The following is an 18,402-nucleotide window of genomic DNA, read 5'->3' as shown; positions in this document are numbered from 1 at the left end:
CATGGAATAATGTCAACAGAGGACAACGGAGTGTACTCAATAATAATAATAATAATAATAATAATAATAATAATAATAATAATAATGCCCGCGTCTGTGGCGAAGTGGTTACAGTGATTAGCTGCCACACTCAGAGGCACGGGTTTGATTTCCAGCTTTGCCACGAAATTTGAACAGTGGTACGAGAGCTGGAAGGAATCCACTCAGCCTCAGGAGGTCAACTGAGAAGAATGGGGGTTCCATTCCCACCTCAGCTGTCCTCGAAGTGGTTTTCTGTGGTTTCCCACTTCTCCTCCAGACAAATGCCGGGATGGTACCTGACTTAAGGCCAATTCCTTCCCTCTTCCTTGTCTATCCCTTCCGATCTTCCTGTCCCTCACAAGGCCCCTGTTCCGCATAGCAGCTGAGGCCGCCTAGGAGAGGTGCCAGTTCTCCTCAGTTGTATCCCTCGACACAAAGTCTCACGCCCCAGGACACTCCCTCACTGTGTCCGACGGAAAAAGCAACCCTGGACGGTAAACAGATTAAGAAAGAAAGAAGTAGTGTGTAGACATCTGGCTGCTTGTCAGGCCCACTAGGTGGCAGAATAAACCAAATCTGTCTTGGGCATCTTTGGCTGAGTTTTAATTAATTTCATCAGGTAAACTCAAAATGTGTCACCAGAGATCTTTTATATGCTGACTTCGTACGACATGGAGTAACGAATGGACGTTTTTCTGCCCTTCAAAAGTCCGACTACCTCTGCTGGGTTTGAACGTGCTACCTTGGGATCCGGAGGTAGACACTGTAGCTCTGATCTATATGCACACCAGCTTGGCCAATAAAATGTGTGTGTGCGAATTGTGGCCTAGAAGTATATTCAAAGAGACAGAGGAGTGTGTGAGTATTCTGTAATGTCTAATAACACTCCCTTGCGGAACTCTCCTCTTAATGATTACAGAATCAGACAGTGATTCACCTACCCTAATTCTCTGAGTTCTAATTCTCTTTTGCCATGCCCAATAAACCTCATTTTGCGAAATGCAGTATTTCCGATGTCTAATTCACTAAAGATAAATTTTCTGCGTGTTGGTCTTCCTGAAGTTCAATAAATTTATTTGAAAATCGTTTCATTCAACATTATTCATGGTTAGCTACAAAAAAAGGCTTCAGAATAAAAACAGATGAAAAATGTACACCGTGATGTTGAGGCTTAGTTTGCATCTTTCTTCTTTGTAAGTTGCGTACCCCACTCCTCTATAGTGTTCTCCATTCTTTTCTCAGCATTTCTCTGACTCTTGGGTCCATTCTGAACTTATTTACTATATCTTCAGCATCGCCCTGTTCTTCTTGTAATTCTGACAGAGCAGAGTGGCCGCTCGTGCTGAATTATGTTGGTGGTTCTGCTCTGAGACACCAGTCTACTGCAGTAAGTGTAATAGACAAATCTAAATTTGTATTGCATACAGTAAGTGCCAACTGAGCTCGTGTGCATCTGTCCTCCAACACTGCAGAAATGCTGTACTTCGTGTTCTATCAGTGTGAAGTTCCCAAAAATGTACAGAAAAATTACATCTCAATTTGGAAGACTCCCAATTTTGAGGGACATCGACGATATAAATAACTGACCTGTACAAAAACAACCATTAAAACATTTATAAAAAGCCTTTCTTCCGCTTGTCTAGTATCGACACACTCATGTTTACAGAGGTTCCGAGCCCTGCATACATCTTCGTGAGAAGGCTTTCTTAATGTAGGGGGCGAACATCGTCTGATGATACTAATGCTCCTTTTTTTCAGTTTCATGACTACTAACTCTGAAGAATTCACTAGAAACATATTCATGATTACTTGTAGGTGCAAGAACTCGCTCATTCGCTTTGTACGAGAGAGAACGTTTCCGGTCGTTGGAAAGAATGATGCTTAAGTCCTGGTCATTTACACAAAAGACAGAGAAATATACGTACCCTCAATCTTAAGACTTACGATGAACAGTAAATTGATTTTGTGTTACTTAATCACAACCATCCCCTCTTCTCACCCATTTCTCTTGTATTTAAGCTATTTGGGCTTTCTTTCTACTGAGCAGAAGCATTTAAAGTAAGAAATTTAATTTTTTGTCTACATTGAACTGAGAATTACAATAAATAAACTTTTAATGTCCACCTATTCAACACAATAATAATGTTGTTTATAATTACAACATTCTAATAATATTCAGTACCGGTACTAGTTTCGACGCATTGTTGGCGTCATCTTCAGTTGTACGAAGAAATCGGAAAATAGGCAAATTATATAAAACTCGTGATAAATTTTAAATTGTACGTGATATAAAACCCTATGAAATTTACATTAAAACAATGACACATACTAACACCTCACTGAACAAGTTAAAGGCTTGCGAGTCGAAAGTATACTAAATGTTGAATGACAGTTGACTCGTGTCCCTGTGGACATACAGTAGTAAGCTCATTAAATTTGGTGAGCGATTTATAATTACAAAATAGCTTGTGTTTTAAAACATTTTTACACTTTGATTCAAGTACGGTTCATAAACTGCGGAGCCATCTTAAAATAATTGTGAATATAAACTTCTGAATAAAATTTAAGTATGGCAGAATTCTTCTATATCTAAGGCCTATGAGGTGGAAACATATAAGTAACTCCTTAAGATGTAAACAGGAACTAAGTTTCTCAGTTCAAATGTGGTACCTGTAAAAAAAATTTTTTTTTTTTTAAATATCAAAAAGAATTTAAAGCAGAGAGTTATAAGACTCTATTCAATAATATAAGCGTATGTATTATTAGAATGTTGTAATTATATCTATAAACAACACTATTATTGTATTGAGAGAAACTGAAAGTGAAAGAGGACAAGATTAAGTATATGTGAAATTGAAAGGAGAATTCTACCACTTGAATCAAGCATTGCATGGAAATGATAAAGAATTAAAAATTATTTACGTCTAAATCAGGAACAGTTTTATGAACTTCTCTGAACTAATTAGGATGATATTAAGAAAAAAAAAGAATATGAATCACCCAAATTATAGAATGTATGGTAAAAATGTATGTGAAAGCAATAAATGATATGTAGAATCAATTTCCAGAGTCTCTTTATTTCTTACCAACACTTGTCTTTCATCTCTCTTCAATAATTTGACAGAAAAGTTGTTTTTTATTTCTTCAATCAGTCTTTCTTCCTTACGTCTGCCTTCCATGATAATTAACAAACACAGAAACAATTAAACAATATAATATATAATGGTAATTCACGAAAGCCACATAGATGAAAAGACTGTTTGATAGACGCCGAGCAAAAAAGTGACTGTGTGCATGTGCAGCTACAAAAATTGCCTTCTTGTCAATCTTAAATTGTAGCTTGGCAATGCTTAGGTTAGCGTTGCTTTGCATAGCTTTCTCTGTGTGTGGTGAGTTAAGACTCTACAAATTCGTGGTCACATTTGTTTAGCTTACACACATATTTCATTTGGTGACACACCAAACGTATATTTGGAAAAGAAAACGCCTTGGATAAATGGGTATCGTGAACGGATGTACTTACCATTGTCGTCCTGGCACACCTTGGTGGTTTGCAATGTTTTGCCCGTCATGTCGCTGGTGACCACACACATGACGATGTTGCCTCCCTTGAATAAGAAATAACCGGCTCCGTCATCTACCTCTGCGGTGATCTCCTCCTTGACAGTGGAACCTGAACAACAGAATGCTACCATTAGCTGCCCAATAAATAAAAATCCTATGCTAGAATTGCATCACTACATTTAAACTCATATATCACGCGCCCTTATTTTTCATATGGTACTGAGAGAGACAAATAATCCCCACTTTTTTGCCCAGATTTTTGTCTAAGTGTCGTGTATGAGCACGACAAGGCATGCATGCCTGTTCTCAGCTACTTTGTAGAGCAAAAATTCAATTCTATTCCATTTCAGCTGCCCAAAAATGGGAATTATTTTTAAAAAATGTTTGCAAATTTTGTTGTCTTTTCAGCTAATTCTTTCCTTTAATTTATTTAATCGATATATTAAAAGAGTCTGTCCGTTCTCCTGGACCAGTTTGCTTCATTCTGGTTTTATTCTCACCGGAATCACAGGTCCTTGAGTGGCATTCGGAGCTTGGCTGGCTTTCCCCTCCTTCGTACCTTTGTGTCCTGGTGGTTGTCGGTTCGGAGTCCCACTGGCTGTGTCACTTCCATCGCTGCCTCCACCTCCTGGGACATTGTCTGAGCCTCTGCATAGTTCTGCTCCACGCTGAACATCCTCCCTCGTCAGTTCACGCTGCCGACAAGCTTACTGCGGCTGTCTAGCGCCTTGCTCTTGGTTTCATGCTGGTAGGGCCCGTTCAGCGTCGCGTCGTCTGGTTGTTCGGTCTTGGCATCGAATACCCGCGATGCCCTCCATGAACGATGGATAGGTCCAGGAGGAGCTGTTGAGTGCCCACCATGGTCTCCAGACCTTACACTTCATGACTTCCACCTCTGGGAGACCTTGAAAAATGAAATTTGTTGACAGAAGTCAGCTACACTGAACGAGCTATGAAAAGCCATCAAGGCGTCCTGTGCGGCTATCACACCGGCAAAACTGACAGCCGTATTTCGGTCAACAGTGCAGCAGCATCGACGTTGTTCGGCTGCTAATGCGGGTCACTTTGAACACACAAAATAACCTTTCCCCCGTGCTAGAATTGTGACGGTATGTTATTTTGTTCCATTAACATTGAATATCAAAGAGTGTCTACATTTTTGTGGACCCCTCTGTATATCATGCCTCGTCGTGACATTTTTCTTTACTATTCATAAAAATATCAATCAGATTTTCCTGTATGTGTACCAGAGTTCAATCAACTTACTGAGAGGTAAAAAGCAACTGTTTATTTTCTGTATCACAGCAGTCTTCAATGTCTGCTATTATTTTTTGCTCTGACTGTGTAGACAGCATAGTTCTAAGGTGTTCATTTGATGTACTTGGATTTTCCTCAGCCATTGCTATAGGCTTTAAAAGTTCATTTTTCATCTATAATTCTTTGCTTTATTATAAAAATAATAGTATTCAAAGTTTCGCAATTACACACCAGATGTCTTACGGCGATGCATAATAGATTTATTTTTATGTCATAGGTTGCCAATCTGTATCTCGAAGATAACAAAGGTCTACTGATTCAGCACTAGGGAGCCAAAGGGTCACTAAAAATTTTTCAGATGGTATACAACCTAACATCCCCCAAAATAATATAATGTCATTTATCTATGTTTTATTTGACACGGTCCGTTCACAGCATTCAAATCAGATTTTTAATTCAGATTGCACAGAAAATGACGATGGCAGCTTACCACTGACATTAAAGCAGGTGTTCTTCGAGATGAGAACTTCATTGGCATAGCTGGAAGTCCCGTAGCAGCCAGTGGTGGACGGGCACACCATCCCGTTACAGATGCTGACACCTTTACCTGTAAAGGCGAGCAACACAGTGAATTAGGGTACTTTCACACTGCACACAGCAAGCTGAGCAGTAAGTTGCTAATGAAAAATGAAATGTCGTATGGCTTTTAGTGCCGGGATATCCCAGGACGGGTTCGGCTCGCCAGGTGCAGGTCTTTCTATTTGACGTCTGTAGGCGACCTGCGTGTCATGATGAGGATGAAATGATGATGAAGACAACACATACACCCAGCCCCCGGGCCATTGGAATCAACCAATTAAGGTTAAAATCCCTGACCCGGCCGGGAATCGAACCCGGGACCCTCTGAACTGCAGGCCGATACACTGACCGTTCAGCCAACGAGTCGGACTAGTTGCTAATCATTTGTCTGCCACGTTTTGCTTTGTGTAAGATCAAAGTTATCGAGAAGAATGAATTTAATGGAAGGTATTACAATAAAGATGGATGATCTTGAGTCGTACATGGGTACATGAATTTAACCAGTCTAGAGGCACTTGTGGCAAGTTTAATCGTCTCTACCCTGATGTTTGGAAGTACAACGATGAATTTTTTAACTACCTATGAATAACTAAAGAGACTTTTGATTCCCTACTGGGAAAGCTGGAGAGACATCTTTACAGAGAAGGCCAATACCACCAGAAGAATGACTTGTTATTACCCTGAGGTGAGTAATAAAACTCTTAAATGGAAAAGGTAGTAAAAATCTGCTGGAAATAATTATTTATTACTTCATCATCAATTGAGAAGTTTCACAGATATTTTAATCACAATTTTGAAGTTATTACATTTAAAGTAATAAGGAGCGTATAGTAATTAGCAAAAACAAACTAAAGAATTCAAGCACAAAAATGTCCTTGTCAGTTTCTCACAGCAACCATTACATAACTACAAAGAACTGAATAAACTGTCTGACGGAAAACTGGGTTTTAAACTCATCACTCCATAAACATCGGTAGAAATATTAGTTCCTTCAATCGGTTTGGGAGCAAAAGAATAGGGCTGCCTCTCCAATGCATCATTTTCACTGCAAATTATTTCTTGAAATTACAAACGCACTGCATGATTATGTGAACAAGGCAGAGACTTCAAGTCAGGCAGCAGACTTTTTAGAAACATGAGGGCGTCATCCTTTTCTTCGGCCATATCTTTCTGAAGAAGTTCCAATTTTTGCTTTTCTGTTGCTATCAATGCTTCATTCTTGGTTAATATTGCGTCAATATCAGGGCGTGACCTTTTTCTTTCCTCTCTACGCATACTCTGAGTGTTTACCAATGAACGTCCGAAGGTATCTATCTTTTCCTGAGGTGATGTCTCTGAAGAAGGAGGTGTAGGGCCATCTTCTTGAGTCCTAGGGACTACTTCATTTGCTATTTCTGCAGACAAGGAGTAATCGAATGAAGAAATACCTAGACTGCAACTTCTAGCTTCTGATATCATCGTATCATGCAGGAAAATCATCAGATGATATAGATGTTGATTCCCATAGGGAACATGAAATAATTGTCCTGAATGAGTAAATTTATAATACCAATATAATGGTCCGTTATTGGACATTATAAATTTTCCAGCTAACTCATTCTTGGTTGCCTGAGTTTCGCCCTCGTGTGCTAAGTTGGGCTCATCAGTTGGTACTTAGTACACCTACCAAGACGCAAGGCTAGTGTATACTGTGGAGGCCACTGCATAGGCTACTTGAAGCCACCAGCAGTGCCAATGCACTATGAGAGACTATGTCTCACTTCCAAAAATTGATGCCTGCCTGGTCATCAGATAATACAGATGTTGATTCCCATAGGGAACATGAAATATTTGTCCTGAATGAGTAAATTTATAATACCAATATAAATGGTCCATTATTGGACATTATAAATTTTCCAGCTAACTCACAAGGGCGAAACGCAGGCAACCAAGAATGGGTTAGCTGGAAAAATTTTAATGTCCAATAACGGACCATTATATTGGTATTGGAAACTCATCAGTGAAAAAAACTGCCAAGAGCTAGTTGTCACCCCGTCTCCACCGGCACCAGATCTCGGCTTATCAATTTTGTTAATTTCCTGGCGAAAATAGTCAAGCAGTGTCTTCCTACGGGATCTGGCATGTTTGACTGAAAAAGAGAACAAGAAAAGAGGGTGAGAAAGATTTACTAATTAAAAGTTACAATCATGATTGAAACAAAGTTGAAATATCCAACTATCCCTCTAAGTATGCCATTTTAATTCATATCCCTGCTTAGCTAATTCTCACCGGCCATATTTTTTAAGGTTTTTCAGTTTTTCTTACTTGCTCATACACATACGAGGGTGATATCTTAATACTGTTCCATACACTTTGCCTGCTGTTCATTTGTTTGTATGCTTAACCCATCCCTGAAGGAAAAATAAATAAATGGAAAAGAACAAGCCCGTCATTTATGTTAAGGGGGCTCATACACCGCTTAATTAGAAAATTATCGATTTTTTGTTTGTGGTCTCATCTGAAAGACATTTTCTTTCTGAACATATATATGAAGTTTTATTCAAAAATATGCATATTTCGCTTAGTTATCGCAGTTTTAATAATACTATGTGCTGTTCTGTCAGCTGAGTGGGCGTGGCATGACAAGCAGATATATTTTTCAGTAATTTTTTCAGTGCATCCTTTTAATCTTATTGGACTAACAATGGCTGCTGTGTTCTGGTAACCACAGAGATGTTCTTTTAACCATGGAAGAGAAGGTTGCTTTGTTAATTACTCCTTGGCGACTGGGTATTGTGTGTTTTAATTTACCACTGGCGTTCTGTGATTTACCATCACATAGGGCTAAGTTGATTTGATTTTTTCTGTCTGTGCGATATTGGTGAATTATGAATAAGAAAGGGGACGTAACTCGTTGTAAAAGAAGAACTTTTCATGGTAATAGGTATTCAAAACGTCAGGGTGATGAAAATTCTCCCAACAGTTATGAAACACCTAAAAGTGCATCTGCTAGGAGGCTAGGTTTAGAGGTTAGCCCGTGTCCATCATTACTTCCTGACGACAGGGTAAAGAATTATCCATCTTCCCAGTTTGATGAAATCTGTCAGTAAATATGTAAATTGTAAAGTGTGTCATAATGCGATTAGTTTAGTTGAAACTTCAGTGCAGGGTTTAGCAAGTACTTGAAGAAAAAGTGGTCAGGCAAGAAACTTAGTGATCGTACAGGTATTGGTGATACTGGTATATTAACAGATGCTATTATTGATAAACTGCAACTGTATTATGGGAATTCCATCAGAGAAAACAAAGATGCTGTTAAAAAAGTGAGGAAATATATCTGGGCCATATGGTAACATGAATCTTCAACTGATACTGAACCACAACACTGGATGTGCCCATCAGGCCTTGATTCATGGTGTGGTCATCGTCGAGCTGAGGCAGAAAGAGCTGAAGTGCATTACAGGCATCGCAAACCAATCCCAAATGAGCATTATGATGGAGGTAAAGCTGACTTTCAGAACTTCTACGCAGGTGCCTGAAAAGTTGCACACAAAATGCAAATGAATCTTTTAACAACAAGGTTTGGTCAGTGTGCCCCAAAACCAGTAATAGTGGTCAGAAAATAGTCCGAATTGCTGTTGCTGATGCAGTAGTTTCTTTCAATTATGGGAATAGCAGTAAATTATAAATACCGAAACATTTGGATGTTGGTGTTGGGAAACGTGCTAGGAGTGCACGGGGTCAACTTGACTGTGAAAGGGTGAGGTTAGCAGAAAAGAGTCTTTGTGAGTCCACTAAGGAGGGAAGTAGGACAAGGAGTAGGCTGAGACTCGAACAGCACAACAAAAACATCGAGAAGGAAGGTGCAACATACTCTGCTGGAGCATTTTAATTAAGTATGAAAGCAGGTTTTTTTGCATTACTTTTAAAGCTGATTCCCCGAAAGTTGCTAATTTGGTTACAAAAAACATGATAACTGTCACATTTACCACTCAAATTCCATGAAACTTCACAAGTACATTACCTTATACAGGTTCTCGAGGACGTACTAAGATAATTACAAACAATCCGAAAATCAATGAAATATTGATAGATGTATGAAGGAAAAATCAGAAATTTTACCTAACTGAAACTTAAAAATATGCAGAAATTTTAGTAATAGTCCCACACCATTCATAGTAGTTTATCCCTGGCTACATGTTGTTTGCCACTCAGAAAACAAAATTAAAATTAATATCCTGAGTAGTTTTGCTGAAATCCTGTTTTTTGTGAGATGTTATCATAAAAAATTAGATAATTTTTTCTTCGTAAATATTTTCATCATACTACCAAAAAAATTAGTTTATGGACAGTAAACGCAATTAGAAGATCTCCTTTGTTTGTTTACAAAATTTCATGCGGTTACATTGAAAAACAACCTAGATAGAGAGTTTTGAATCGTAACAATGCAGAGATGGCTATGAGCGGTGTATGAGCCCCCTTAAAATCTCTATATTTTAGAAGACACAATTATATTACATTTCATCTCCTTCTTTTCAGATTTCTTGCAAGTGGTGACTCGTTTGCATCTTTCTCCCTTCGCTTTAGAGTGGGGGAAATCTACAGTAGCACCTATTGTCAAAGATACCTGTAAAAAAAAAAAAAAAAAAAAAAAAAAAAAAAAAAAAATATGGGAGGTCCTGCACAAAGAGTATATTCCGGAGCCAACAACAGAATTGTGGTATGATGTAGCAAAACAGTACTCTCTGAAATGGAAATTTCCTAATTGCATCGGCAGTGTAGGCAGAAAACATATTGAAGTGAAATGTCCGTCTAAGACTGGCTCATTGTACTATAATTACAAACAGTATTTTTTAATAATGCTTCAGGCTGTAGCTGATGCAGGCCGGCAGAGTGATGGAGGTACCTTCATTGTTACAAAAATTAGAAGCTGGAAGTTTGAATGTGCCTGATCACATGGAATTGCCGGAGACACCGTACAAGGTTCCATTTGTCCTTGTAGGTGACGAAGTGTATCCTCTCTTACCATATTTGATGAGACCGTTCCCTAAAGGAAACTTAAATGATAAACAACTTGTGTTCAATTACCGTCTATCCAGAGCAAGAAAATGCACAGAATGTGCTTTTGGGATCATGAGAGCTAAATGGAAAATTTTGCACAAACCGATTGAAACAAACATTGATCTTGCAATTTCTATTGTGAATTCTATTTGTGTATTACACATTTTTGTTATTGCTGAAGAAGGGATTGATCCTCAGTTCATGAGCGTTACTACGGTCACAACAGCAACAGTACGAAATAAAAAGTATGGTTCTCACTTCCGCTTCTCGAATTCGGCTAAACAAATTAGGGAAATACTAATGCATTACTTTAGTGACCTGGAAAACTGACTTGGCAGAATAATTATGCTATACCGGAAAACATTGTGGAAAGAAATGCTGAAGTAAACGGAGAGAGACTAGTTACACATTAATTTTGAAGGTGTCATATTTTCACTGCTAATATTTTATAGTGCTAAGAAAAAATGAGATTCTCTTCCTTTAGTTAAACTGTAAACCTCACATAACTAAACGCAGCCTTATTTTATGTATCTGCTATATTAATCTTTAAAGAGAGTTGAGAAAATAAAACCAGAATACCAGTCAATTTCGTATTATTAATAATAATAATAATGAATACTTACCATCACAGCCCACCTCTGTAGCTACTTCGTCCCAGAGCTTCCTACTAATCGTATTGTTTTTGTACGACGCTGTTTTGGGATCCCATAAAGGTCTCCTCTTAAACACAGCACTGAATACTTAAAACTTCTTCCATGGTGAAAACAGTGCAACTTAGTAAGCAGTACGCTGGATTTAAGAAACACGGCTACCTGTCGAGCTGCGAAGCAAGCAGGAGAGTTGACATGGCATGTCCTTGAACGCTCACCGTCCTGCATACTGCTTACTGCCAAGCTCGCTGCGTGCGGTGTGAACGTACCCTTAGATATCTAAATACACAACACCACAATGGGATCAAACTCAGAACAATTTCTTATTTTTGCCAATGGAATTTAGGACCATCCATATTAATTAGGTTGGTACGGTATGGGGGTTAAAAGTCACGTTACGAGTTTCACAAATGGGAAAATTCCTCTCAGTATTAATTACTGTGTTGATGAAGTGGAAGTTCCTTATGAGGATCATCGTAAGTACCTAGGTGTTAATACAAGGAAAAATCTTCCTTGGGGTAATCACATAAATGAGATTGTAAATGAAGGGTACAGATCTCTGCACATTGTTATGAGGGTATTTAGGGGTTGTAGCATGGTAGCAGGTAGGGACCCTCTTCGGAGGCAGCCCTACACAGTGAGTGGCGCTCCTGCCTATGTGAGTCCCAGGGCACACTGACCCGGTGTGTAATATCTGGTATGGGTCCCAGCTCAGGATTACGAGTGAAGACCTCAACGGCATCTACGGCGGAGAAGGTGGACTTCGGTGCAGTGGAGGTGACGGAAGGAGCAAGCCCGTAGCATCTGTACTCCAGAGAAGCGGCTACGAAAGGCGCCTGTCTCCATGTTAGGGGCGGCCTAATTTTGAACCTGGCAGTAGGTATAAAATGCCTTTCGGTGCGGTGAGCCCATCGTACCAATAGCCTATATGGACAAAGCAGATATGGTGCCTCGGAAAAGGTTAGGGCGTCCCCTGCTAAAAGCGGCGCGCAGCTCTTCAGGTGCTGGGGGAACTGTGGTAAATGGGCAACCAGCACCAAACTACATCACGATTGCAACAGTAATTGTACTGACACTGACAGGAAAGACAGAAGAACTGGTTGACTTCATGGTAGAAAAAGATATAGCCATACTTGGACTGTTCGAGACCAAGAAGAGGGGTACGGGAGAGATTCCTCTGAAAGAAGGATACAGGCTGTATTACAGCAGAGGACCTGAAGCAAAAAATGGAGTGGCCATCATACTTAGAAAAGAAATCCAAGAATATGTGGAATATACAAAATATGTCAGTGATAGGATGATGATGAGACTCCAGTTTGAAAATGGCGTGAAAGATCTATTTCAGTTGTATGCCCCACAAACTGGTTGCATGGATAAACATCTAGAGGACTTCTCAGAGGAAGTGGAGAGACAGATAGAAGATAAGGAAGTGCTATTGATGGGAGATCTAAATGCACAAGTTGGAAAGGAAAGGAAGATGCTGTAGAGCCCTTTGGATATGGAAATGTAAATCCAGAAGGCGAGTTGTTGGTGGATTTTTGCATGAGGAATCAAATGATTGTTGGAAACGCCTGGTTTAGGAAGAAGAACAGTCAGAAGATTACAAGGTATGGCTGGGGAGACAGACGAACAAAGACAATAATTGATTATATAATCATAGAGAAAGAACACCGGAAGAACCTTTTAGATGTAACAGCCATGCCTGAAGAAGCCTTTGGTGGAGATCATAGAGTTGTGATAGAAAAATTGAAAGTCGGATAGACTGAAAAACCCCCAATAAGAAGAGAGAAAAGAATTAAAGTATGGAAGTTGAAGGAGAAAAGCATACAAGAAGAATTTCAAAGGGAAATAATACCCTTGGTACCCAGGACGGAGGTGGGGAATGTTGAAGATGAATGGAAAAGATTTAAGGAAGCACTGGTTGGATGTGCAGAAAAGGTATGTGGTAGGAAAATAAGGAAATGTGAAAGACAAAGAGACACACTGGTGGAATGATAGGATAAAGATTAAAGTGAACGGAAAGAAAATGGCATGGAAAACATCTAAGACTGAAGAAAGTAGAAAAAAATATGTGGCCAAGAAAGTAGTGGAGGAAGAAAAGAGGAAAAGTTGGGCCTTATTCACACAGAAATTGAGAGATGATATGCAGGGCAGCAAGAAATTACTGTATGGTATCTTAAGAAACAAAAAGAGAGATCAAGTAAACACCAGATTTTTGAAGGATGAAGGTGGCATAATATTAACAAAGCCAGAAGAAGTAAGAAATAGATGGAGAGAATATTTTCAGAAGCTGCTGAACATAAGAACTGATGACAGTCATTCAATGGGCGACCAGGAAAGGCAATTAGTTGACGAAATGGATAAAGAAATTACAATGAATGAAATTGAAATTGAAAAAGATGAAGAATGGAAAAACTGCTGGAATAGATGAAATTTCAGTGGAGATGATAAAGGCAGCTGGAGCTGTAGGCCTGCAATAGACATATCGGGTTCTCAGGAATGTCTAGGAGAATAAGGAGGTCCTTGAGGGTTGGCAAAAAGGAATAATCATCCCAATTTTCAAGAAAGGAGATAAGAAAGTTTTGAAGAACTACAGGGGAATTACTCTAATATCCCATGTTGCTAAGATAATGGAAAGGATACTGGAAAGTAGAATAAGGTTGAGGGTTGAGAATCAGATACAGGAAAATCAGTTTGGTTTCAGAAGTGGAAGGTCAACAACAGAGCCCATTTTCATTATGAGACAACTAATGGAAAAGCAATGGGAGTACGGGAATGATATGGTGATGACTTTCACTGACATTGAAAAGGCATATGACAGTGTCCCCAGAACTAAAGTTTGGGACAGTCTGGTGCAAAAAGGAATGGACAGGGATTAATAAAAATGATCATGGCATTGTATAAGGAATGTTGTAGTTGCGTGCAAACACAAGTTGGTTCAAAATAACTAGTGGGCTGAGACAGGGAAGTGTTCTGTCACCAATCTTGTTTACAATAGTAATGGATGACAACATAAGAACTGCAAAAGCAGCATATGGAGGAAGAGAAATGAACATGATGTTATTTGCAGATGATATTGTGATTTGGGGAGAAGACGACAGGAAGGTTCAAGAACAGATGAATGTGGTAAATGGGAAGATAGAAGAATGTGGATTGAAAATAAGTGTAGAAAAGAGTAAAACTCTTGTTATGACTAGAGGGGAGAAAGAAGGTAAAGGTCAGATTAGACTTGCAGACAAGCCCCTCAAAGTAGTGAAAATGTTCAAATACCTGGGGAGTGAATTAATGGAGAATGCTCAACTGGATGCTGAGATTAGTTAGAGGATTCAAGCTGGAAGTTGTTTCTATCATAGTGTAAGAAACATGTTATGGGACAAAGATGTGCCAATGGAAGCAAAGGAAACTATGTACAAGATGTATTACTTACCCATAACAACTTACGGAGCAGAAACTTGGACAATGACAAGGGAGGATGAGAGTCGAATACAGGCAGCCGAAATGAAGTTCTTGAGGAGTATGATACAGAAGAGTTCAAGAGACAAAATAAGGAATGAGAAAATCCGGGAAGAAATTGGAGTGGAAAAAAATTAATGACAGAATAGAGAAGAGCCGACTAAGATGGTTTGGGCACATAAAGCGAATGAGTGACGAAAGAATACCAAAAAAGGTGATGGAAATGCAAATCCAAGGAAGGAGAGGCCGTGGATGACCACGATTGAGATGGAAGGACACAATACAACACAGTATTATAGGAAGAAACCTGGACTGGGACACAGTGTTGGAGGAGGAGTGGTGGAAAGGCCGAAGAAAGTGGAGAGGAACCATATTTGCCCCTACCCGGCTAGAGCTGGATAAAGGTAAATGATGATAATGATGATGAGTATTTTTACAGAAATTTGAATATAAGTCAATACGGACACATTGTTATATAATGATCTATTTTGTCGCCCATAAGAACTCGGGTTTCATAAATTGTGAACAGTTGCAATGGAATTAAAACCAACCTATATGACAAAATTATCATAAAATTTTTGAGCTAGTAGACCTAATTTAGGCACCTGAACATGAACAAAGTAATATAATGATCAAAAAGGTCAGCTTTCCATGGTTTCCACACACTAACTTCTTGCAGATGGCACAGGTTTGGCAACTTTTCACCCCTCATTTCTCCGAGGTCCATCAGAGATTGGATACCATATTATTTTTTTAGTATATGCATTATTTCTGAGTCTACCTAAGATTTCCAGGCTGAAAATGAGACCTTGTGTAAGTTGTTTCAGGAACTGCCTCCTTATGAGATGTTATCTTTGTTATTCCAAGCATAGACAACTGATGCATTTCTACCAGTGATATTCATGAGACAAAAGAACGCTGTTGCCCACAGAATATGTTCCTACAGATATAACCCGAGGGTCGCAGTGGATTGTGTCGCGATCACTTGATCCGTTTACCGTCCAGGGTTCTACTGCCTCAACGGCAGTGTCCTGGAGCGTGAGCATTGCCTAGATGGCCTCACCTGCTATGCTGAACAGGGGCCTTATGGGAGATGGAAGACTGGAACGGATAGAGAAGGAAGAGGGAAGGAAGCGGCCATGGCCTTAAGTTAGGTACTATCCCGGCATTTGCCTGGAGAAGTGAGAAACCACGGAAAATGAGTTTGACGGTGGCTGAGGTGGGAATCGACCCCTTCCTTACTCGGTTGACTTCCCGAAGCTGAGTCAACCCTGTTCAGGCCCTCGTACCACTTTTCAGATTTTGTGGCAGAGTCGGGAATCAAACCCGGGCTTCTGGGAATGGCAGCATTCACACTAACCACTACACCACAGAGGCGGAAAATAATTTTAATAATTTTGTAAATGTATGTAAATAAATGACTTCTCAGATTCTTTAACATTTATACACAGTTTTCTTGATAACAGCAATATAACATTTGCATAACTTATTAAATTATTTTAATCATAAACTCATGTCCTCATCCTGAGGTGGTGCAGCACCCCCACATACTAACCCTCCTGCCATTCTTAAATTTCTGGCAGCACCGGGTATCGAATTCGGGCCCTGAGGACGGCATCTAATAACCCTAACCATTACAGTTCACAGACGGATACACAGTTGTAATGTATTGCATTTTTCTAATATTTGCATGTTTCCTCATTACTAGGAATGTAGCCTAAATTCCTGGCTGTAATATTTATTGTAATAATGTTGTTTTAGGCCAACAAATGGGCTATCAACTGAGGTAATTTCCTATCAGCAGTTTATGGCCAGATTCCATACACTTTTATGTCCGTTCTTCCCGCGTACCTAAATGTTATTTATTTTTAACTGTCCACACCTTTTTGATCATTATATTACTTTGTTCATGTTCAGGTGCCTAAATTAGGTCTACTAGCTCAAACATTTTATGATAATTTTGTCATATAGGCTGGTTTTAATTCCATTGCAACTGTTCACAATTTATGAAACCCGAGTTCTTATGGGTGACAAAATAGATCATTATATAAGAATGTGAAAGTTATAGGAAAGCTATTAATTACATGTAGTCCGAGGGAAATAAAACTAATGTTAACAGCTTTTGTGTTCCTAAATACATTGTTTTAAATCCAAAACTCGCCTATATGCAACATTTCTGTAAAAAATATTTTCACCGCCTTGTCAATACTTTATACATTTTATTTTATGTACAAGATGTATTACTTACCCATAACAACTTACGGAGCAGAAACTTGGACAGTGACAAGGGAGGATGAGAGTCGAACACAGGCAGCCGAAATGAAGTTCTTGAGGAGTATGATACAGAAAGTTCAAGAGACAAAATAAGGAGTGATAAAATAAAATGTATAAAGTATTGACAAGGCAGTGAAAATATTTTTTACAGAAATTTGAATATAAGTCAATACGGACCAACATGGTGAAAATAATCAATTCTATATGCAACATGGAAATGCTGTAGAGATCATCCACATTGGGTCCCAAAATGGCGTCTCTATAAGTAACATGTGTCCTGACCTGCAAGCATTCAGCCACAGTGCCATGAAAATACGTTGCAGAACTGATCCACGCCATAAAGTCAAGCTATGAGATGGCAGCAAAACGCCAGCACTCACACTGCCAACCGTGCAGGCAATACACCTCAGTAATTTGGGTGAGAAACTCATCAACAACGGTCCTAGAGCCCAAATCTCTCACATCTTTGGGAGGTGCGGTAAAGTATGTATTAGAATAGGCTTACAAGAAGAATACATTTTCTGAAATGCCGTGTTTCTGAAGAATATTCAGGGGAAAATAAAAATATCACAAACAAACTGAACTATGTTGTCGAATCTGATCATATCACTGAATGAATATAATATGAATATGACAATGGTACAGGAAATCAAGATATGAATATGATAATGATAAGGAAGACCAAGATATGAATATAACAATGGTACAGGTCAAGATATGAATATGATAATGATAAGGGAGACCAAGATATGAATATAACAATGGTACAGGTCAAGATATGAATATGATAATGATAAGGGAGACCAAGATATGAATATAACAATGGTACAGGTCAAGATATGAATATGATAATGATAAGGGAGACCAAGATATGATTATAACAATGGTACAGGTCAAGATATGAATATGATAATGATAAGGGAGACCAAGATATGAATATAACAATGGTACAGGTCAAGATATGAATATGATAATGATAAGGGAGACCCAGATATGAATATAACAATGGTACAGGTCAAGATATGAATATGATAATGATAAGGGAGACCAAGATATGAATACAACAATGGTACAGGTCAAGATATGAATATGATAATGATAAGGGATACCAAGATATGAATATAACAATGGTACAGGTCAAGATATGAATATGATAATGATAAGGGAGACCAAGATATGTATATAACAATGGTACAGGTCAGGATATGAATATGATAATGATAAGGGAGACCAAGATGTGAATATAACAATGGTACAGGTCAAGATATGAATATGATAATGATAAGGGAGACGAAGATGATGTTTGAATCATCAGTCCATAGACTGGTTTGATGCAGCTGTCCATGCCACCCTATACTCTGCTAACTTTTTCATTTCTATGGAATTATTACATCCTACATCTGCTCTAATCTGCTCATCATATTCATACCTTGGTCTACCCCCACCATTCTTACCACCTACACTTCCTTCAAAAACCAACTGCATAAGTCCTGGGTGTCTTAAGATGTGTCCTATCATTCTACCTCTTCTTCTTGTCAAATTTAGCCAAATCGATCTCCTCTCA

General features: G+C 38.9%; 1 protein-coding gene across 1 annotated transcript in view; it reads right to left on the bottom strand.

Moving 5' to 3' along the window:
* Positions 1 to 18,402, bottom strand: part of LOC136882336 (uncharacterized) — a 354,206-nt gene that overhangs the window by 31,490 nt on the left and 304,314 nt on the right. The window contains exons 4-5 of the mRNA XM_067154927.2: positions 5,333 to 5,449; positions 3,545 to 3,694 (exon numbers count right to left, since the gene is read on the bottom strand). Coding sequence (XP_067011028.2) covers positions 3,545 to 3,694; positions 5,333 to 5,449 — 267 coding nt within the window. The remainder of the gene's footprint in view (positions 1 to 3,544; positions 3,695 to 5,332; positions 5,450 to 18,402) is intronic.

This window comes from Anabrus simplex, chromosome 10 (assembly GCF_040414725.1).
Source record: "Anabrus simplex isolate iqAnaSimp1 chromosome 10, ASM4041472v1, whole genome shotgun sequence".
Classification (NCBI taxonomy): Eukaryota; Metazoa; Arthropoda; class Insecta; order Orthoptera; family Tettigoniidae; genus Anabrus; species Anabrus simplex.
Note: the sequence above shows the minus strand (reverse complement) of the source record. Positions and strands in the feature narration are given on the sequence as shown.